This window comes from Zootoca vivipara, chromosome 13, assembly GCF_963506605.1.
Source record: "Zootoca vivipara chromosome 13, rZooViv1.1, whole genome shotgun sequence".
In the NCBI taxonomy this organism is placed as follows: domain Eukaryota; kingdom Metazoa; phylum Chordata; class Lepidosauria; order Squamata; family Lacertidae; genus Zootoca; species Zootoca vivipara.
Window position 1 is genome coordinate 44,332,310 of NC_083288.1, and position 22,295 is coordinate 44,354,604.

Sequence of the window (22,295 nt, forward strand, 5' to 3'; positions counted from 1 at the left end):
AATTACTCACGCCCACCAATGCCCTTGAAAGCGACGCACTTGGGTGCACACTCGGGCTGTTTGCAGCATTCAGCCCTCTTGCACCGTCATTCGCCCCAATGAAAGTCTTGGCATTTTTTATTTAAGGGTCTGAGCCTACTCGCTAATAAGAATAATTCGGTTTATTAAGGCCCATTGGACGCAGCATTGGGCTGACTCCGGAGCAAGTCAGTCTGTCCTCATACCCGCATCGCTTCTGCAGAAATTGAGTTCGGCACAGTAGCTTCTACTATCGCGGAAAGACATACACCCCCCCCGCCTCCCCCCCAATCGCATTTTCCCTCCCGCCTGTCCTGGTTTAACCCGCCAGGTTTTCATTCATAAGCCCTTGGAGCGCTCAGGTCAGGCTGGGCTAAACAGGCCCCGCCCACCACGGCTGTGCAGAAAAGGGAAAAGGAGGGGGCGCGTCAGGTATCGCTTCCCCGATTGGTGCACCAGAGGAGCGACGTCGTGGGAAGTGGCTGGCCGTTGGACAACTGCGCCGGTTGGGGGCGTGGCCCATCCCTGCCGCTGCGGGTATTACCTCCCGGCAAAGCCGGCACTGGCTTAGATGGAGAGGAGGCGGGCGAAGGGCGAAGATGTTTGGTGGGAGCGCCGCCTTTGCGCACTGGCCACGTGAGGAACCGGGGATCCCGCTTCCCATCTGACAGCAGACCCCCCCCACCCCACATTTCCCCAGATTTCTCACCCAATGTACCCCACCCTGTCCTTAATTTTGTGATTTCCCTGGAAGGTTACCCCCCAACACCAGTCCCTGGCTTCTCTGCAGTCCTCCATCCCGGCTCCCATTAGTGGTGCAGGAGAAGTCCTGCTCCTTTCTCTCCATCCATCACCATATTCTCTTTACCCCCCACCTCAAAAAAGAACCCCCTGTGCAGCAGAATCCTCGCCAGAGACTGGATCCCAAATAGCCTGGGATCCGTTGGTCACTGATCAGCTGCTTTTAAAATAATATTTTCCCCTGCTAGCCTCACCAGCCCAAATTATGCCCCTATTTGGACCCCTTTCAAATTCTAGCTTCACACCTCTCAAAACAGTACCTGTTTCCTCCAGCCCTTAATTTCCCAGTTCCTTGAATATCATTTTTCCCCACCTGGCCCCCAACCTGGAAAAAAAGGAAAATCTAAATTCGTCAGTCACCCTGCTGCCTCCCACACCTTCTGAACCCTTAGTGCCTGACAGTTTCTGGGACCTTTTAGATTGCCTGTTTCCTCCTTGCTCAAAGCTGACCCTTCCATAAATGTCTCTACTCCACCCTTCACAGCTTCTGTTTCCCTCCATTTCTCATCTGCTAATGCCAGCACTAGTGCTGTTTTGGCCTTCTAGAGACCTATAACCAAGCTCCAGTGTTTTTTTGGGGGGGAGTATATCCCCCTAACCCATCCAGGTCCCTTGTCCCCCTCCCCCAACTCCTTATAACACCTGGTCTTCTTCCATAGAAAACCCGTATCGCCTGCCTTCCCCTCACCCACCCCAACCATATTTCTTTCTCCCCCTGCTCCCCAACAATGGACTTCCTCCTCAGTGGGGTGGCAGCCTGCGGGGCTTGCGTGTTTACCAACCCGCTGGAGGTGGTGAAGACCCGCATGCAGCTGCAAGGAGAACTCCGTGCTCCAGGGACCTACACCCGCCATTACCGCAACGTCTTCCACGCCTTCTACACCATTGGACGGGTGGACGGCCTGTCAGCTCTCCAGCGGGGCCTCTTGCCCGCCTTGTTTTACCAGTTTGGCTTTAACGGACTCCGCTTGGGCCTCTACGGGATCGCCGACACGGCGGGCTACATTCGCGCCTCCGACGGGAGCATCAGCCTGCTGCGCACCACCGTGGCTGGGGCATTGTCCGGGGTGGTCAGCGCCACCGTGAGCAGCCCCATCTATATGGTGGGTCTCAAAGCGTGGGGAATCGGTACAGGGATGGATGGGGGGTTGCAAGCCGTTGGGTAGGCACTGGCGTAGCAAGGGGGGTTGCGATGGGGACGGGCCGCTCCGGGTGCCACCCTAGAGGGGGGGTGACACTCGGTGCACCCCCCCCCCCCACGACTCCCAAGCTGAGCAGCGTTGCTCCAGCGCCGTGCAGGGATAGTGCTGAGGTCCTGTGCTTGCGGCAGCAACCACGGCCGGAGGGTCCTGGCGCCCCGCCCCCCAGGTGCACGCCCCTGGGAGCCCAAGTGGCTTCCTCCGCCCCTGTAGGTAGGTGGGTGGAATTCCATCCTCCCAAATCCAGAATTCTGCAATCTGAATTGCAAGAAAGTCAGATTTGTGTGCTGTGTAGAACTGGGTGATGCATGAAACTTTGCATGTGTCTGTCCTGATGTGCAGTGGTGACTGCTGCCCCTTGGGGACTGGTAGGGTGCAAGGCAGGGAGACCAGTAGTAGGTGCACCACCACAACCAATGGCAAGCAGAGCCCACTGATTCTAGTTTTCTCCCCTTGCTGAGCCCCCAAAAGCAACACTGAGACTCAGGAGGAAGCTGGTGGGCAATGCCACCCCTTGGGCTGGTTGTAAGGAATAATAGGCCAGTGGAGTTGGTGGCACAGTGCCCGATTTGCTCTAATGGACCAGCAGCCTCTGTTGCTGGTATGGCATGAATATACTGGTATATATTTTTTATCACTGAGTCCCATCTTGAAGTTCTTCTATGGTTTTCTGTTGACGCAATAATTCATAGGAAAAGTCCCAGTTTCCCTTCAAGACGTACATCTTGATTTGTCTCACTGGTCTTAAAGCCAATTTAAGTTCATTGACAGTCTTGTCAAAAATGACTTTCCAATTACTCCCTTGGGGATTTGGCCAAGAGGGGATGTGGTGCTTTTAGGCTGAAAAGACCCTCCTTTTTCTGCTACATACGCCACACTAGTCCTCAGCATTTAAAACACAGAGAGGGACAGACACACGGAGCTGTTATTTTTCTTTCGTTTACAACCAACTGGTCTTAAAGTCCCTGAGATCAAAACACTGTCATTATCTGTCACACAGTGTCAGATGTTGACTCTCTGGACATTGCGGTCCATACATTCCTGCATCCTCCTCCCTGCCAACACTGGCCAATCGCAAGATGCTACAGTCCAGCCTGTGTTTGTGTAAGTGTTAAGTAATGCACTCTGTTTTCCTGTACTTGGAAATTTTAGACAGCCTTGAATGTAGGCGTTTGAATGCCCTGGTTCATGGAACAAAGTTCCACCTGAGAAACACTTCCCTGCCCTGTCGTTTCTGGTTTTCGGAGATGGCATTCTCTGTAGGGAGGCATATTGTCATTTTTATTAATAGTTCCCTTATGTTATGACGAGATGTTTCTTCCATTTCCACTGCAGGTGAAGACCCATATCCAGGCTCAGTCCGCTGCTGAGATCGCTGTAGGGCACCAATACCAGCACCAGGTATGTGGGGCTCGCTCGGTCTTTTACATTGTCCAGAGTCAAACTGCTGGTCCATCAACTGACCTGAATCAGTTTTATAGCAAAGTCAAGCATTATCCACTAGAGCAATTCACTCGGCGCCAGAGGCACCAACAACCACCTCAACCTGTTCTGAAGTCACTACAGGGACAGAAGGCAAAAGCTCCAGGTGCAGTCGGAGTGGATCCTCTTTGCTTGAAAGAGTGTTCTGCACACTCCGATCCTCACACAGATATTTAACAGATATTTTGTATAAAGTACGTTTACATTGTAAAATTAGCCAAAGCAAATTCCCAGTATGTAAGTACTTGGTGAATAAATTACTATTCTATTCTATTCTATTCTATTCTATTCTATTCTATTATCTAGCTGAGCATTGTCTACACCAGGGGTCCCCAAACTAAGGCCCGGGGGCCGGATGTGGCCCAATCACCTTCTAAATCCGGCCCGCAGACAGTCTGGGAATCAGCATGTTTTTACATGAGTAGAATGTGTCCTTTTATTTAAAATGCATCTCTGGGTTATTTGTGGGGCATAGGAATTCATTCATATTTTTTTCAAGTCTGGCCACCCACAAGGTCTGAGGGACAGTGGACCGGCCCCCTGCTGAAAAAGTTTGCTGACCCCTGGTCTACACTGGCTTGCAGTGGCTTTCCTGGATTGAACATGGAACCTTCTGCATGCAGAGCTCTGCTCCTGAGCCAAGGCGTGCCCTTAAAAGCATTGATGATAGTTTTCAGGGGCCTAGGCAGGCATGCTGGCCCTTTAGGAACTCCCAACTTGCTTGTACCAAGGGGACAATACCTCCCATGAAAAGATATTATTACCCCGGCAACCCTCAGGGTTGCCCAGCATCCAGGCCTCCCCGTGGGGGGTCACTACCAGGAACAGCCAACAACACCTGTTGATGAAATGTACTCCATGGCCACAGAGGATGGCTGGGTTCCAAAGAGGCAAGGTTTTGTTCTCTTTTCACATCCACACACTTCAGGTAGGCATGTGAAAACGGGTGGGGAACCTGTAGCCCTCTCTTTATATGTTGCTGAACTCCCAGCTCCTATAGTTCTTGGCCATTTACTATATGGACATGGGATGATGGGGGTTGGTGCCCAAAAATGTGGAATGCCACAGGTTGCCCACCTGTGTATTGTTCTAGGATGGCTGCCCCCTAATGGCAAAAAAGTGTATTGCAGGATGGGGTTGCGTTAACACCAGAGTTTCCCAAACTTGGGTCTCCAGCTGGCTTTGGACAACAACTCCCATCTTCCCTAGCTAGTAGGACCAGTGGTCAGGGATGATGGGAATTGTATTCCAAAAACAGCTGGAGACCCAAGTTTGAGAAACCCTGCATTACACACTCAACAATGGAATGTCTAAGCCACTTACAGTAGACTGTGTGCCCGCCATACATTTAAGGGACATTTCAAGGACATGATTTCTCCTGAGAAGTGTAGTTTACCCCCGTAGAACTACAATTCCTAGCACCTTTAAACTACAGTTCCCGGGATTTTGGGGGGGGGAGGGGAGTCATGTATTTTAAATGGATGGCGTTCCTTCAACCTTACAAGTGTAACAGAATAAGTCTCTATATTCCCATGCTGGGAATGTCTTGGCCAGTGGTGGGAGCTTCTGGGCCTCCGGATGTTAGGCTCAAGTTCCCATCATACTTAACCACTGGCCATGTTGGGCTGATGGGAGTTGGAGTCCAACAGTACGAGACCTTGTATTGTGAATCATTAAACCGGGTGCCCAATTAATTGCATCTCCCGTTGCAATATATCACAATATTTTCGATTGATTCCCCAGGGCGCCTGGTAAGAACAGGATGTTGGCCTGATGTAGCAAGCTCTTTATACAATCTAACTGGCTTCACGTTTCAGTCCTAACTGACCAATGATGTTTCAGGGGGACATTTGGTTCTCGATTTCTCTCTCTTCCCATGCTCAGGGGATGCTTCATGCTCTGGCCATGATCCACAAAGAGCATGGCGTGCTTGGACTGTGGCGCGGGTCCCTCTCATCTGCACCTCGTGTCATGGTTGGCTCTTCGACACAACTTGCTACCTTCTCTTCTTCCAAAGAATTCTTTAGCCGACTTGAGGTAAAGAAGGTGCAGAGATGTAGAGGTGACTGGGCTTTTGTGTGTTACCATAGCAATTGCAACAGCATCCTGGGTTTGGATTGCAATGGTGCTGGTGGGATTTGATGTCAACCTGCTAACCTTTCCCAGAGGGCTTAATTGTGTTTGCATTGCGAGTAGGGCTTGATTTGTGTCGGGAGAGCAGGTTGCAAGTGGATTCTCTATTGCGTTCAAGACGGCTGAGGGCAGGATTGTGTGTGTGCTGCTGCCCATTTTAAAGATAATTAATTAATTCAAATCTTATAACCAACACCACCAACACCCCCCAGCAAACTGAATACGTAATGCAGACAAAAGAAATGTGCATCTGTGTGATTGCTTTGTGTAAATTTATTCTACTTTTGCCTGTTGTGGGGAAGAAAAATATCTCTGGTGCCAAAGAGCAGAGTAAGATGCTGAAACTCTTCCCCCCTCATCTACTGGAAGTTTTTCTCTGCTTTTGAGATGCCACCAGGTACTTTGCACTTGGTGCTCAGATCCAAAGGGTGTGCATGTTTCATCTATATATATATAAATGTAAACTGGCCATGTCCGTTTTATCCACGTTTCACCAAAACCGCTTGACTGATTGCATTCAAACTTTGAAACAATGCCGCATGCGAATGTGAGAGCAAGCCCATACTGTTTTTAAAGACAGATGTCACACCTGGGCCAGGTAAAAACCCTAAAACCACGTGTTCCAGAACTCACAAATCAGATGAAAGTGCATGCTGGGAAAAGAACCAGGTTGCAAACCAGCTCCCTCTAGCTGCGGCTACACTGGTACTGCACCTATAAAACCTTCCCTCTCAACAGCACCTCGGCTCCCATTTACATACTAGGCCGAAGCCTTTACAGACTAGGCTGAATGGAGGTACTGAGTCGTCTGGGTGGGGGTTGGGGGGGAGGAGACGGGATAGGTCAGGACACGGTGGGAGCAGTCACAGGGATGAGCCAGGGGTGGGGGGAGGAGGGGTCGTGATACATCATGGGTTGGGACATGGTGGGGGGAACCACAGGGATAAGCCGGGGGTGGGGGGAGGAGGGGGTGGGATACGTCATGAATCGGCACAGGGTGGGGGGAATCACAGGGATACGCCTGTGTAAACAGAACAAACGTAAAACAGGGGGACTCTGAAGGTGAGGGGAGTCTGAAGGAGGACTCTGAGCCTCCATTTAACAGACTGAGCCACAGCAATGTGTGGCAGGGCCAGCTAGTTTCAAAATAATAGTATGTGGTTCTCAGAATGCTCATTCTCTGCTCCGTTTAAATCCCTGAGCTTATGGCCTGTAAACCCATAAAGCATTTGGCCGATGGTCCCTGCACTAGTCCTGCTTCTAGAGCTCATGACCACATTGGTCAGACCATTGGTCCATGTAGCTCACCACTACCTTTTGGTCTTGGTGGGCCAGATATTTATATCCCCCTTCTACCCCCATCACATGGGCCAACTTTGACAAGTGGGTGGGCAGCATAGAATCAGGAGGGTAAACTAATCGAATCCACTGCAATGCAAGTATCTCAACTAAAGCATCTGTGACAGATGGCCAACTAAACTCTGCTTAAAAGATTAAAAAGGAGAGTCCACCACCTCCCACCACCTCCACCATTGAACAGCTCTTATTGTATGATGTCAAGTGATTGACACATGGTAGACATGCCCAGAGTTGGCCAACATGGTGGAGATAGCAGCTAAGCAGGGCTGAACTATTTGCCCATCAGCAGATGTATGGAGAGCTCAATCGTCCGTACTGCAGGGAGGGACCAGCTGCATGAGCATCCAATCAGCCCACATCTCTACCTGCCACACACTTGTCATCACATATAATGGCAGGTTGGCACAGTTTTGTGGAAATGGCCTGGTGGGCCACATCTGGCCTGTTTGCAGGGTTCCTCACCTCTGGTCTTCACTGACTAGCAGTGTGTCACCAGAGTTTCACACAAGTGACTTTCTTAGCTGGAGATGCCAGGGATTGATTCTGGGACCTCCTGCTTGCCAAGAGCTCTGCCTCTGAGCTGTGGCCCTTCCACCTTCTCCTTCTTGATCACTCACCCCATATCCTTCCCATCTCCCATCCCCAGATCTTCCCTAAGGACAGTTGGCTGCTGGCATTGAGTGCTGGAATGACGAGCAGTGTCACTGTGGCTGTCGCCATGACACCCTTTGATGTGGCCAGCACCCGCCTCTACAATCAGCCTGTAGGACCCCGAGGTGAGGTAAGCATGGCTTGGGAGAAACAGGGTGAGAAAGCATGAGCTATTGGTATGTTTTAGGGGCAGGGTGGACAAAGGCGAAGATGGAGACCATGGGAAGGATCCAGGTTAAATTAGTTGCACTTATGCACCATTGAAATTAATGGGGATTAAGTGTGTGTCGTGAGTCACCTGTCCCATTGATTTCAATGGGACCTAAGTGCAACTAACTTGGTCTTGATCCCAGCTTGCACCCAGATCCACTACTAACTCACCCCACTCATTCTCTGTCCATCTCAGATGTCCCAGCTGATCCCCAATAGCCCTAGGGCACTACACAAACCTTGTGTTAAATTGAAACACACACACACACACACACAGAGCAAGCTTTCCTTGACATTTTAGAATTAGTAAGATTACCAGCAAGATTGAAAAACTGGATTTCCCTGAAGCGAAAATAAGTTTGCAGGCCAATCCTATGCATGTTTACTCGGAAGTAAATCCCTCTGTGGGGAAATGTGCATAGTTACATGTTTTAGGAAGCTGACTGTATCTCGAATAAAACCATTGATATTGTCATCGCTGATTTCCAGGGTTTTAGACTGGGGACATTCTTAGCCCCCACATGAAACCTGAAACCTTCTGCTTGCAAAGCAGATGTTCTACCACTGAGCTGCAACCCTTCCTAAAAGAATTCACAGCCTATACAGGGATCAAATCCAGAGTTTTGGTGTCATTAGCATGGAGCGCTAACCAACTGAGCGTTTCAAACATTCACTCATCAGAAACTGAAGTCCAGCCTCTCAAAAGTAGTGTGAAAGTTCTCCCCTTCTGAATTCGTAAACCAAATCCATCTGAATTTAGATAAACAAGCTTCTGATAACCCAGTGTCTTGTTTGAAAATCCCCCTTTCTGATATTGTAAACTACCAATATTTGCCTGTTATCTATACACAATCAATGCCTTCCATCTCCAATACTCTTTGCCTTTAAAAACAACCCTGGCTGTTGTCTTGATCAGTTTCCTGCTGCCCAACGTTTCTTTGAAAGTGCCACTACGGTAACATCCAAACCGTACCTTTAAAGCACAAGGCTTCACCCAAAGAATCTCGGGAACTATAGCTTACCTCTTGCAGAGCTACGATTCCAAGCAACTTCCACAAACTACAGTTCCCAAAATCCTTTTTGGGTGGGTGGGTGGTTGAGAACCCCAATTGATGTTTCCTGCAATACAGCTGTAAAAATTGGGTTTCCCCGGGGGAAAGTGGGAGACCACAAGCTGAAGTCTGGATTGAGACCTCAGTGAGTTTTATAAGAAAGGGGGGGGGGAATAAAAACACAGCTTGATTTTCTTCTCTCTCTCTCTGCTGCAGGGCCTGTTGTACAAGGGCCTTTTTGATTGCCTCTCCAAAATCATCCGTTCGGAAGGTTTCTTTGGGATCTACAAAGGCCTAGGTGCTTCCTATTTCCGTATCGGCCCTCACACCATCCTGAGCCTCCTCTTTTGGGACCGGCTGCGCCAGTCCTACAGAGGCTGGACACAGCAGAAGCGATGATGTCAGCTGCGGCGGCCTCTTGCCGGCTGCCTGCTTGAACTCCCCTCGCATCTGCAACTTAGGCCAGGGTCGTCCTCCTGCGATGTTTCTGACCGTGGCTCCGGGCCGTGGTGAGCACTGCAACCCATCACGCGGCAGATGATTTTGCCCGCCTGAAATGATTGTTCTCACCTGTTGGACCTTTCTGTCTCTTGCTGGCTGCACATTTGGGAAGATGCTTTATATACATACATATAAATATATATATATATGTACATACATATATGCCCACAAAACCCTTCCCCAAATAGTATTGCTTGCGGCCATAGCTTATCAACCGAGGAGACCTCGATTGTGTGAGGCGAGTGGATGGAGAGCATGTTTTAGGATTTTTGCACCCAAAGCAGCCCCCTCTCTCTACAGGCCAGCCAGCCAAGCTGAAGGTAGCCTGCTGCGAGTTGCTTATTATGGTCTGCTAAGTCCTTGGCCAGCTGCCCCCCACAGCCCCAAGCAAGAAGCAATCAAAGAAAGATTTGTGGCTGAAGAGGCCAGCCCCACATTTTAGATAAAGAGGCCTGCCGAGCCTCACAAAGGCGTTTCCATAGCAACCATTGTAGTAGGTAGGCCTCCTGTGTCCATGAGAATCCAGTTGCAGTAGGCCAGCCCCTGGGTGGCGCTAGAGTGCAATATTTCTCCTTCCACTACTCCCAGTCTCAGCTAGAATTAAAATTCAATTCTCGGGAGATGGCAATTCATGTTACTTTTTGATTCCACCCTCTCAAATCTGCTGGGGGGGGGGGAGGGAGAGTGACAGCTGTCCAAAGATGTAGGAGATCCAGGGTTTTATCACGATTGTGACTAAACCACGTAGTATCGCAACAAACCACACAAACGCTAAGAAAAGGTGCTTTTACCACAGGTGTGGAAAACCTTTGGCCCGCCAGATGTTGCTGAACTACAGCTCCCATCAGCTCCAGCAAGCATGGCTAATGGCGTGGCAGGGTGTGTAAATCTAGCTCATCTCATGCTCTAATAGCTGCAGCCCCAGGAAGAAGAGGTGGCAAGGTCTTTATTCCAGTTATCATTGGAGTAACATTTATTTGCAATCCATATGCATCATTCCTAAAATAAATGGACCTATGAATTCCAGTTAGCACTATATATGACTGGGTTTTTAATGCAAGACTTAGAAGTATATCTTTTTTTATACATTTTCAAAGGATGGCTTTTCCCAGCATGCCCCTGTGCAACTTGACACTCTAGCACAGGGCAATAAATAACCTAAAGAAGCCTGAACGAACCACCTTAGTTGAAATATCGACAACAGGGGGGTGAGGATGTGTAGGAAAGAAAAAATAAAAGCAACATCTCATAAACATCTGCTTTTGATCCTCAAACCCAATAATTTACTATGTATGACTCTAAAAGCTTATACCCCCATATTATAAACATTGGTTGGTCCAAATAAAAGGCATCTTGTTTTGTTTTTTTAATTGACTCTGAATTTTGTTCTAACGGACTGATACACCAAAACGCCCTTGTTGCAGGAGATTCAAAAGGCAGGTTGGATAAGGTGGTTGATACACTGGCAAACAGGTGCAGCAACCTGGAAGGACAAGTCCAGCTTCCCTCCCTGAACTGGGTGGGATACATAGTTGGAGCTGAGAGGAATAGACCCCCTTCCAAAGGCAAACGGAAGCACAGCAGGCCAATAACGTCCAAAGGCAGGGGGGAGACCTGAAACCACCTTCTGGGAGCGGAGGTGCCACGAAACCGCCCTCTGCCATGCAAATGTCCCTTGGGCAATTGGAATCCATGTCCAGAGAGCCGAAGCAGCAGATGGATGATCCAGACATTTAACCAGAAGTAGCCTCCTTAAGAGACTTCACCCAAAACGATTCTGGGATTGCAGAACAGATGGTACGCGGCTGCATCCTGCAGGTGTCCTAACCGAAGATGCCGGGGTTGAGAAGCTGCACGCTGCGTACGAAGGTGTGGAAATGCTCCACTGTCCACGGAGGATGAGAAGGAGAAGCTGGAACCTCTGTTCCTGGGGCTGCGCTGCTGCTTAGAGGGCTGGCACCGGAGGAAAAAAGGGAAGGGGGTGTGTTACTCTAGGAGTACTCCAAATTCTCTCTCTCTCTCTCTCACTCACTCTCTCACACACACACACAGAGCCAGCCTCTGCCTCTTTACCACCATCTCTGCAAAGTGTTTTCCTTCCTGCTGTGCCCGTGTGTTCAAGAAGCAATGCAGAATTCCTCCATGAGGACTGGCACCTTTAAGATGTTAAAAAGCCCTGCACCAGGAGCCTGCCTAGCAGGGCTCTTATCTGTTTTAAAGCAGGGGTGCAGAACTTCAGCCCTCCTTGGAGCCAAATATTGCCCTCCCAGCCTCTGTTTCTGGCTCTTGAGACTCTTCCCCAGTCACACCCTCCTCGAGTATTTCTGCCCGGCTGGTCAATGTGTCCTTGCTTGCCTGGATGAAGAAGAGGGAGAAGTGAATGTGGTCCTCAGTCTGCATACTCACTGGATATAGGTGGGGTTGTTGAAGGTAAGAAGCAGGTCTGTCTCGTACTGGGGCAGGCGCAGCAAGACCAAATGTAGTGTCACCTCGTTCTTGGCCTGTAAGCGAAAAGGGAGTCATCAAAGCCCTTGGGAACGGCCTTCTGTTTTCTGATCACCTAGCATCCTTCAGAGGAAGGTTGAAAAGAGAAGGCCCTCTCTCCCGGCTTTTAAAAACTGGTCCTTCCGAATCCTAGCCTTATCTGGCAGCGCTGGGGATTGAACTCAGCCACAAAAAATGGGTAACGCCCAAGCAGGGACTTGAACCCTGGACCCTCAGATTAAAAGTCTGATGCTCTACCAACTGAGCTACCTAGGCTCTGGGTGAGGGACAGGGAACCTGTGGCCTTCCAGCTGCTGTTTGGACTCCCATCAGCCACAGCCAGCGTGGCAAGTGATCAGGGATGGGAGTCTTGCAGTGTCTGGAAAGCCACAAGTTCCTTATCCCACCTCTAGTGAGAAAGAAAGAGAAAGGGAAAAGAGGAGGAAACTAAGTTTGGAGTCCCTCTTCCAAAAAGAGTTCTAAGCAGACACCTTCTTTTTTTAACCATTGACTGCCTGCTGGAATTTTTTTCCATGCCATAGAATTTATGTAGGCAATTTAAAAACATAGTTCATCAACTATGTTTTTTGATTGCCTACATAAGTTGGATGGCATAGGGAAAAAAATTCAGCAGGCATTTAATTTTAACTTGTTGTGTGCTTTTTGTTTATTATATATAAATACTCTTGCTGTAAGCCACTTTGGTCCACCACGCCCCCCACAATGACAAAGCAGGATATATTTTTATAAATAAATAAGGCAACCTCTCTGCCCCCCTGAGCAGACCTTGGAGAAAACTTGAGCAATCCTTGGGGAGAAAAATTCCCAACTGATAACCAGGCAACACTGCTAGGGTAATTTATGCCTGCATTGGGGTGGGAAACCCCTGTCCCTATTTAGGTCTATACTGATAGAATCAAAGTTCCTGATAAGTTCTATTCAGGCAGCCCTGATACCCACCTCCTCATCGAACTTTGCCACCAGCTGGCGGGCGGTGAGGCCCCAGGCACTGCTGCAGCCTTCCAGAGCCAGGAGGTGGGGGGCAAACGCTTCCTGGCTCAAAATCTCAGCACTGGCAGAAGGACCAGCTATGTCCTCAAAGTGATATCTGGTTGGTAAAGGGGAGGGGGGGGGAAGATGTGAAAACCAGTCTTAGTCATGGAAAGAGACCAACAGGTGACGTACAGTATCTTATAGATAAGCCGAGAGATCAAGCCTCACACTCCATCCAGCATTTCCCAGGAAAGATTCAGCAAAACTGGAGATGCTGGGGATCGAACCCAGGGCCTCATACATGCAAAGCATGCGCTCTCCCACTGAGCTACATCCCCACTTCCTGTTGTTACAGGCTGGGAGGTCTCTCATGGTTTGTTCCATTTGTTCCTCACCTTACACAAGATAGTCAAGGGGAAATGAAAAAATTGCACAGAAACAAACTAAATTGTTAAGTCTTTCATAATATAGAAACAGTGTGTTGTTGTCCTAATGGGTGTAGAGGGAAGAGTTCTAAGCAGTGGCGCTCCAAGGGCGATAAAATGCAGAAAGAACAATCTGTAACAATCCAATTAAAGATTAAATGTACGCAAAGTACCACCCACCACAGCAGCCATTTTGGTAATAAAACAGTCACCCTAAGATGGTTAATACTTATAGTGAGACCATTGTCTCAATTCATGCCTATATTATGAAAATCAAACTTCCTGTTAAGTTCTAATTCAGCTGTTTCACAGTGGAGTCTCCCTTTTAAAGGTCCTTCACTGAAGAACAGCAATTGAAAACTGGAAGCCTGAAATATTCTTCCACTGGCCCCTGAACGTTAAATGTCCACACATTTAAAATGGGGGGGGGGTTGCTCTTCTTCATTCTGTCTCTTTAGATGTTATCTAGAACAGGAGTAGGGAGCAGGGTGGCTTGCCACAGATCAGCAAGGATGCCTGACTCCCAATAGTTTTAAAAGGGCAGGAACAAATGGCACCCATCTTTTCAGATTAGGTTTCTCTTGAAAAGAAGGAAGAATAACCAGGAATGGGATTATTCTGTGAAGGGACTGTGAGCTCAGCTCAATTCTAGTACTCAAAACAAATCCTGGTGTATGTGTGTGTTTTTTAAGGCTACGTCATATCCACCCAGTTGATTTGATCTTGGGGTTTTTGTAAAACACTTAGCAGAACGTGCAAGCTTGAAGGCATAAAATCATAGAACTGCGGAGCTGAAAGGAGATCCAAAGGGCCATCTTCTAGTCCAACCAACATCCTCTTTGTACCCCATGTTAAGAACTCTGCAAACCCCCAAATAGTAGGAGGAAAGCCCCTAAAACTAAAGACGTACTTTTCTATGCCCGTGAGACAAAGACGGCCCACAAACCTGGGACTTTGTCATAGCTAACTGCTTCATTTGTACGCTGCCAACCATTTTGTGTGTCTTCCCCCCCCCCTCCGCACTGCAATCTGGATAATTTGGGGGGGGGGGTGTCTAGAGAAGACCATGCTTATAGTTTTCTGTATTTGTAATTGTTTGGGGGGGGGAACAGTTTTTAAAAAGGAAAGAAGGTGGAGATGCTGGGGATTGAACCCAGGACCTCATACATGCGAAGCACGCGCTCTACCACTGAGCTACATCCCCTTCCTGGGTCTATGAGGCCTCCACCAAAGCATCTATTGTTCAACAAACTAAATGTGTCTCTGAGAACCCATTGTTGCTAGCTGGGTGAGGAAGGGATCATCAAGCCTCAGGCTACATTAAAACAGGAAGCTAGAAATTAGCATCTGTCTCTTATCCAAGCAGAAGGAGCATATTTAGCTGTCTGCCTACCTACCTACCTAGGCAGTGGGACACACACACCCCAAACAGATCCAGAAACTCATTTATGCTTGACATTCATTTACCCTCTTAAAGGTAAAGTTAAAGGTACCCCTGGCTGTTAGGTCGTTGCGGACGACTCTGGGGTTGTGGCGCTCATCTCGCTCTATAGGCCGAGGGAGCTGGTGTTTGTCTGCAGACAGCTTCCAGGTCATGTGGCTAAGCCGCTTCTGGCGAACCAGAGCAGCACACGGAAATGCCATTTACCTATAAACCTATTTATCCACTTGCACTTTGATGTGCTTTCGAACTGCTAGGTGGGCAGGAGCTGGTACCGAGCAACAGGAGCTCGCCCCATCGCGGGGATTCGAACCACCGACCTTCTGATCGGCGAGCCGATCCGTGGTTTAGACAGAGCCTCCATGATCTGCGGAAGCAGAGAAAGAACCTCTATCCTGGCTGGTGGTGTAATGTGTTCAATTCTAGCATTAAGGACCTCTAGGGCAGCTCCAAGGATCACATCTCCTTCTATGTGTTTTAGGCTTTTCTCCTCGCACACAACGTTTAAGGCTGGGACACTTCCTCTGGGGAAAAGCACCCCTGAATGCGGTCCAGCGTACACCCTGGAAAACCTGCCGAGGACCGCACTGTAAATCCTTTCTTAACTCTGCAATTTGAAGGCAGCACATAGTGGCTAGAAGCAGTTAAAAATCAGATCGCTTTCTGTCCTGTCTTAATGGCCCCCATTCCAGGGGTGCAGAGAAAGAACAAGGGGGTGCTAACTGTGTATGCATGGGAATAGCCAGGATATATGTTTTGGGGGACGGGGGTGGGGTGCGGACAGAACACTCACCTGTCATCATCCTCTGTCTGGCTCTGCCTAGCAGTTTCAGAATGAAATGTCTCAGCAAAATTACTTTCTTTGGACCCCAAGTGCTCAGAAAAATCCGTCAAAACCTTTCTACAATTTCTACTTTTAGTTAAATGTTTTTATTTATTTACTTGATTTTCACTAACCCCATGTGTGTATGTGCTAAAGCATTTTTTTTATAAAAAAAATAGTATTAAGAGTGTCTTCTTAAAAAAAAAGAAGAACATTCCTGTGTTCCAGTCGCAGTGGATGCAATGGGGGGGAAAAGAACCACCCTGGAGATGCTGGGGATTGAACCCAGGACCTCATACATGCGAAGCATGCGCTCTACCACTGAGCTACATCCCCTTCCTGGGCCTGCAGTGTCTTCACTAAAATATCTACCACTAATGCAAATGAAAGAAAACCTTTGACAGCACATTGCTGCCAACTAGGTGAGGAAAAGGGGGGGGGGATTTAAGCAACTTGCATTAAAAAGGAAAGTATAGTTTAAAACCTGTCACTTGTCAAAACATACCTATTGTCGGAATCATAGAATTGTAGAGTTGGAAGGGACCTCATGGGTCATCTAGTCCAACCCCCTGCAATGCAGGCAATAGATAGATGATAGATAGATAGATGATAGATAGATAGATAGATAGATAGATAGATAGATAGATAGATAGATAGATAGATGTGTGTGTGTGTGTGTGTGTGTGTGTGGTGTTAAAGGATAGGGAAGAGCCTGGATGATATCTGTGGGTCACTTCCAGGCCTGTGATTCTGTAGCTGGTGAGGTTTGGAATCCAGCATAAGCAGCTGCTGAACCTGTCAGACCAGTTCCCTTTGTTAGGCTGATCTCCCTCAGTCATTTCCCTTGGACTACTGCAATGTGCTCTACTTGGGACTACCTTTGAAGGTGACCCGGAAACTACAACTAATCCAGAATGCAGCAGCTAGACTGGTGCCTGGGAGTGCATGCCGAGACCATATACCACTGATCCTGAAAGATGTACATTGGCTACTAGTACGTTTCCGGGCACAATTCAAAGTGTTGGTGATGACCTTTAAAGCCCTAAATGGCCTCAGCCCAGAATACCCGAAGGAGCGCCTCCACCCCCATCGTTGTGTCCAGTGCTGAGGGCCTTCTAGCGGTTCCCTCACTACGAGAAGCAAAGTTACAGAGAACCAGGCAGAGGGCCTTCTCGGTAGTTGCACCTACCTGTGGAACCTGTGGAGATGTCAAAGAAATAAACAACTATTTGACTTTTAGAAGACACCTGAAGGCAGCCCTGTTTAGGGAAGTTTTTGTTTGATCTTTTACTGTGTTTTTAATATCCTGTTGGAAGCCGCCCAGAGTGGCTGGGGAAACCCAGACAGATGGGCGGGGTATAAATAATAAATTATTATTATTATTATTATTATTATTATTATTATTATTATTATTATTCCCTGCACAGCAAGGAGTAACAAAAAGTGGAGATGCTGGGGATCGAACCCAGGACCTCATACATGCAAAGCATGCGCTCTACCACTGAGCTACATCCCCTGGCTCACCACATGCTGACCATTCTCAGGTTGGTTGATCTGTGCCACCACGTGGTCACTTTTCTCATTATTGGTCTGTTAAGGGCGCTAAGGTGTCGTTAGGATACCCTTCGCAGAGCTACAGTTCCCAGAACTGTAGTTCTCAACAAACTAGCGGTCCCAGGATTCCTTGGGAGGAAGCCACAATTAAAGTGGCATTAGAGTGCTTTAGATCTATGGGGTAGATGTGACCTATACTTCCCTGCTGGTGGGGAATGATTTCACAATCATTCTCTTCTTTCCCCCAGTTCAAATAAATCTCTAGAAGACCATAAGATGCCATGGACAACCTCCATTTTTGTCCTGCCTTAATAACCATCCAAAGGTGCAGGGCGGAAAAGCAAGTGAAATATTTTAGCATTCCTAAAACAGCACGTTAAAAGCAGGGATGGGAAGAATCAAACCACACACCCCTAGTGAAGTCTTAAAAAGGGATTTTAAAAAAGAAAAAGCAGCACACTTCAGGAAAGATGTGCTGGAGAACAGATGTTTCTTCCCTCCTCAAAAAATCTGGAGATGCTGGGGGTTGAACCCAGGACCTCGTACATGCGAAGCACACGCTCTCCCACTGAGCTACATCCCCTTCTCCTGTTTTTGCTCTGTTACTGCAGGCTAAGAGTGGCCTTGCATGGTGATCTGCCTGACATATTATTGCATTTATTATTGCAAAATTGCTTTGAGGCGGTTCCTGGGAAGCGATTCCTGTGTGATGATAAGATAGATTTCTCTGAGCAGGTGAAGTGTGTATTTAAATCTCAGTTAGTCAGTTTAGGATTAGGGTTCTTCCTGCAAAACTTTACTCCGTTTCGCAACAAAAGGACTGCAATTCTCATCACAAACCTGGCAGCATTTTCATCGGGGACATCTGCCTGGTACTCCAGAAGTTCTACGATGACACTCTGATCTGTGCTGGGGTGAACAAAGACTTCCTGGTTGTCGGGGACCTGGCGCATCTCACTGCAAGGGAAAAAGTTGGATAAGATGGGAGAATCAAGTAAGATTGACTTTGCTAAGGTTGGGCAGGTGGGCTAAAGGTATCAGCACCCTTTATGAGGCTTCCCCATCGCTCAGCCTGGACACTGAGGTCCTCCTCCGAGGGTCTTCTGCTGGTTCCCTCACTGCGAGAAGCGAAGTTAAAGAGAATCAGGCGGAAGGCCTTCTTGGTTGTAGTGCCCTCCCTGTGGATGTCAAGAAGATAAAGGACTGCTCCAACAGAGCCTAACCAGATGGCCCCAAACAGACCCCAATGATAACAGCCACACTTTGCCACTTCCTTCCAGCACCTGGTAATTTGAGGTATACTGCGCCTGCTTATGGATGCTCTATTTATCATAATCATGCCTGACAGCCATTGATAAGCCCATCAAGGCAGAGGGCCTTCCTCGGTTGTGGAACACCTCTCCTTCAGATGTGAAGGAGATAAAGAACAATACAATGTTTAGAAGACATCTGAAAGGCAGCCCTTTTTTATGCTTGATGTTTCACTATGTTTTATATATGCTGTAAGCTGCCCAGAGTGGCTGGGGAAACCCAGCCAAATGGGCAGGGTATAAATAAAATCACCATCATCATCTTACATGATCGTGTCCAATCCTTTTTTTAATTAATAGGATGGCAAGGGAAGGGGGAAACATATGAGCTATAAGTTAGCACAATCTCTTAGGCCTATTAAATCCACAAGCTAATTGTGTATTGTATTTTTTAAAAAATGCAAGGGAATGCAGGCATGTCAAACCTGCGGCCCTCCAGATGTTTTGGACTACAATTCCCATCTTCCCCAACCACTGGTCCTGCTAGCTAGGGATCATGGGAGTTGTAGGCCAAAACATCTGGAGGGCTGCAGGTTTGACATGCCTGCGAGTCTACGGTATCACCCTCTTTTCTTAGCTTAGGGGCAAAGCATGGGGGAACTCTAGTAGTTCACTCCCTGCTGGAAGAACTTAGGTGTGAGGATACCCTCAACCAAACTGCTGCCCCCAGGGTTTGGCATACCTGATATCCAGACTTCCGGGAGGGAGGAAAGCAGAAAAGGCTCCACCAAAGAGCGGGTGGCCTTGCGGCTGTGGACCCACCTCATTGTCCATGGCCTTCAGCCTGCTAGGAAAGTGGGGGAAAGATTCATGTGAGTGCACTGATTTTTGGAAGGAATTTGAATCTGAACATACAGGTGCCATCACCTCCAATACCCTGGCAAAAAGAATTGCTTAATTTCTTCAGATAAAATTTAATTATTTGATTTCTTGCCTGCCCTTCAGCACAAGATCCCAGGTCGCAGAACAACAATATTAAAAACAGTTTAAAACAAATCACCGTCACAGGAAGAGGCGAGTCCTAATATATAACTCAGAAGTAAACGAAAAATTACAAGAACTCGGACCAGAAAGGATAATTTTAAAAAATCTTCACAAAGTTTTATTCAGGATAACTTCCAGTAAATATCAACATCAGGACAAGGCCCTGTTTCGATGATTCTTCATCAGCGAGGTTTCTCAGGTCTAAGTGTACCAAGTATGTTTGCTTTACTTCTGGACTTTACCAAGAACTCCAATTTCTACTCTAATATATAACTCAGGCATCCAAGGCCAGGATATAAAGAGGTGCCTCTTCAGCATATGAAGGACAAAAGGTGTATGGTGACGCGACACACAAGGAAAAGGAGAAATGGGGGGAAGAGGAAGAAAAATCAAACTCAAGCACCAGTTCTTAAACATTGTATATGCCGACAGCCATGGATACACTTCTTACATATTCTCGCTCTTTTACACACACAACCTACAGCCTACAAAGAGTATACGAGTATACAGGGAAGGGCCATACTTTGGGGAATGTCTGTGGCTCAGTGGCTGAGCATCTGCTTTGAACGCAGAATGTCCCAGGTTCAATCCCTGGTATTTCCAGGTGAAACCCTGGAGAACCATTGCCAGGCAATGTAGACAGCTCTGAGCTAAGTGATGTGACCATGTAAAGAGCACAAGGATGCTGCTAAGAACATGAAGATGGCATCAAGATAAACAAAGGTGTGGCCCTCAACTCCGACAGCTTGAAAAGAGGGTTGGACAAATTCATCATGGGCGGGTTTTTTAAAACCACTTCTTCAACCTTGGGTACCCAGATGTTGCTGAACTACAACTCCAATTACACCACCAATTAGTCATTGGCTAAGCAAACATCTGGAGAACCAAGGTTGAAGAGTTAATGGACCCTCCAGGTTCAGAAGCAGGGTACCCCTGAGTCTGGAGGGAAGCCAGAGGGTCTACGGTATTAACTAGTAGCTTTTTGATCCTCCAAAACGGGTGGTCAATGTGGTGCCCTCCAGAGCTTGTGAGACTACCACTTGTGAGACTACCACCCCGTGCAGACTATCACCCCTTACAATTAGCCACGCTGGCTGGGGCTGGAACTGAACAATGTGGCGGGCACCACTCTAGCTACTCCTGAAAGGTGGTGGGAGGGCTGTTGCTTTTAATCGTGTCCAGAATCATCTGACCACCCCCAGTTGGAAACATGAGTCTGGGGCTAGATGGCCTTTTGGTCTGATCTAGAAGGTGCTTATATTAAACGGGAGAAGAGATGGGCAAGGCGGGCCGATGGGGACAAACGACGAAGAGTCCAGTGGCACCTGGAAGAGTGACAACTTTAATACGGCGCAAGCTTCCGTGGACCATAGGTCGCTTCTTAGCTACGTCATGGAAAAGAGGGAATTCCTGTAAATCTGCACGGGGCCGGGAGAAGAACTATTCCTTTGATATATATATATATATATTGAAAGGCTCCCAGCTTGATTATTGGGATGGCCCACTCTCCCTGGGCCAGGCTCACCTTTGAGTCACGTTCGTTTCAAGGGCTCCGGTCGCTGCTTCCCCTTTAAATCGTACCCTGCGAATGAATTGCCCGCCCAAAGGCGGAAGGTTTTGCAGGCATACCAACCAATCAGAAACTACGGATTGGACTCTGCCGCGCCTTCGCTCCGTGCATTCGATTGTGACGTCCGCAGAAGGTAGTGTGACTGACGTATGCCCCGTCCAATTGCGTAGGTCGATGTAGCCGACTGGTTTCGAGCGACTGGCTCTAGCAATCTAAGCCCCCGCCTAACTCCAGTGACGCTTTGAAAGGCGGTGAATGATACGCGTAGCAGCGAATGAATGAGCTTCCCCTTGTGCCTGCTTGAGAAACGTTCTGTGCGACTCAGAAGCTGACACATTTCCTACCCAATCCTATCTCTTACGATACTTTCCCTTTTTTACTATTTCATTTAAAAATCTTTAACTTTGATAAAACTGTGGCTGCAATGCCCTACCCTTTTACCTAGGTCAATGGGACTAACTTCTGAGTAGCCACATAGAGGATTGCTCTGCGTATTTAACGGGGAGGCGATTACTTTGGTGTATTAAACATAATTCTATATCATAGAATCATATCCATGATTATAAAATTCCAGGAATAATTTCATTTCCATATCATTCCCCACCCCACTCCAGTAGCTACACACAATGTGGCGTCTTTGGCTTACCTGAATGGTTTGGGGGTGATTTTTTTAAAAAAAATGGCAAGGGTTACTCCACCTTTAATACAGTTATGCAGAAGCTGGAATTTTAGTAAATGTAGCATGTCACCTGTTGGAATGCACAACTATTAAAGAAGCAGGTTCCCTGCCCTTTTTTCTTTTTCTTTTTTGTTTTTCCACCTGGCTATTGTAATTTTTATTGTGATGGGTCATTTAACTTTTAAATTGTTGCTGTTTTAAAGATGCTCTGTGTTGCTGGTATTTTTACCCTCTGGTTTTATATTATAAACCAGGTTGCAATTATAAGCTGAAGCACATTTGAAAAGCACCATACATAAATTAATTAATATTTATTGCCTGCGCTATATAGAAGTGTCAAGCGGAAGCTGCTTTTTTGCCATCACAGAGATAAGAAAACTGCACCTGTTGGGTGTCTGACTGTCTTGCCACTATTCAAGGCACAGACCTGCTGACAGAGGTGATGCCTGCTTTTTCTACCCTAATATATTTTAAAAAAACAACAGTAATTTTTATTCATTTTCCACATAACAAAGACATAACCATTTTTACAATTTCAACAAAATTATACCACTTTTTTCACATAATGCACATATGTAAATTTACGGAAAAAGGAAAAAGGAAAGAACAAATATTGGACTTCCACA

General features: G+C 47.5%; 2 protein-coding genes and 7 non-coding genes across 10 annotated transcripts; 2 read left to right on the forward strand and 7 right to left on the reverse strand.

Annotated features, from left to right (window-relative positions):
- Window positions 1-1,544: 1,544 nt before the first annotated feature.
- On the forward strand, window positions 1,545-9,304 carry SLC25A35 (solute carrier family 25 member 35). The gene is made up of 5 exons (XM_035136835.2): window positions 1,545-1,922; window positions 3,354-3,419; window positions 5,385-5,537; window positions 7,639-7,773; window positions 9,122-9,304. Exons 1-5 carry the CDS (start codon window positions 1,548-1,550, stop codon window positions 9,302-9,304), a joined length of 912 nt encoding a protein of 303 aa, XP_034992726.1. The 5' UTR covers window positions 1,545-1,547.
- A 905-nt stretch (window positions 9,305-10,209) lies between these two features.
- Window positions 10,210-20,997, reverse strand: RANGRF (RAN guanine nucleotide release factor). 2 transcript variants are annotated; one of them, XM_035135555.2, is made up of 6 exons: window positions 20,946-20,997; window positions 19,119-19,220; window positions 17,967-18,083; window positions 12,851-12,998; window positions 11,813-11,907; window positions 10,210-11,359 (listed from the first exon to the last, which is right to left on the reverse strand). In XM_035135555.2, the coding sequence occupies exons 2-6, from the start codon at window positions 19,208-19,210 to the stop codon at window positions 11,230-11,232; spliced, it is 582 nt and encodes a 193-aa protein (XP_034991446.2). In that variant the 5' UTR covers window positions 19,211-19,220; window positions 20,946-20,997; the 3' UTR covers window positions 10,210-11,229. The 2 variants fall into 2 exon arrangements, with proteins under 2 accessions (XP_034991446.2, XP_034991445.2); XM_035135554.2 differs by having other exon boundaries at window positions 19,119-19,223.
- Window positions 12,094-12,166, reverse strand: TRNAK-UUU (transfer RNA lysine (anticodon UUU)). Its single transcript has one exon. It is a non-coding gene; the product is annotated as a tRNA-Lys (tRNA).
- TRNAA-UGC (transfer RNA alanine (anticodon UGC)) lies at window positions 13,150-13,221 on the reverse strand. The gene has a single exon. It is a non-coding gene; the product is annotated as a tRNA-Ala (tRNA).
- TRNAA-CGC (transfer RNA alanine (anticodon CGC)) lies at window positions 14,441-14,512 on the reverse strand. Its single transcript has one exon. It is a non-coding gene; the product is annotated as a tRNA-Ala (tRNA).
- On the reverse strand, window positions 15,837-15,908 carry TRNAA-CGC (transfer RNA alanine (anticodon CGC)). The gene has a single exon. It is a non-coding gene; the product is annotated as a tRNA-Ala (tRNA).
- On the reverse strand, window positions 17,017-17,088 carry TRNAA-UGC (transfer RNA alanine (anticodon UGC)). Its single transcript has one exon. It is a non-coding gene; the product is annotated as a tRNA-Ala (tRNA).
- On the reverse strand, window positions 17,638-17,709 carry TRNAA-CGC (transfer RNA alanine (anticodon CGC)). The gene has a single exon. It is a non-coding gene; the product is annotated as a tRNA-Ala (tRNA).
- Window positions 19,948-20,023, forward strand: TRNAS-UGA (transfer RNA serine (anticodon UGA)). The gene has a single exon. It is a non-coding gene; the product is annotated as a tRNA-Ser (tRNA).
- Window positions 20,998-22,295: the final 1,298 nt, after the last annotated feature.

Excerpts from the sequence above, each read along its gene's own strand:
- SLC25A35 (XM_035136835.2), top strand. The coding sequence starts at position 1,548 with ATGGACTTCCTCCTCAGTGGGGTGGCAGCCTGCGGGGCTTGCGTGTTT. Across the intron at positions 5,538-7,638 it reads AATTCTTTAGCCGACTTGAG|ATCTTCCCTAAGGACAGTTG; the intron begins GTAAAGAAGGTG and ends TCCCATCCCCAG. Across the intron at positions 7,774-9,121 it reads CTGTAGGACCCCGAGGTGAG|GGCCTGTTGTACAAGGGCCT; the intron begins GTAAGCATGGCT and ends TCTCTGCTGCAG.
- RANGRF (XM_035135555.2), bottom strand. The coding sequence starts at position 19,210 with ATGGACAATGAGGTGGGTCCACAGCCGCAAGGCCACCCGCTCTTTGGT. Across the intron at positions 18,084-19,118 it reads CCCGGAAGTCTGGATATCAG|TGAGATGCGCCAGGTCCCCG; the intron begins GTATGCCAAACC and ends TTTCCCTTGCAG. Across the intron at positions 11,908-12,850 it reads TGGCAAAGTTCGATGAGGAG|GCCAAGAACGAGGTGACACT; the intron begins GTGGGTATCAGG and ends TTTCGCTTACAG.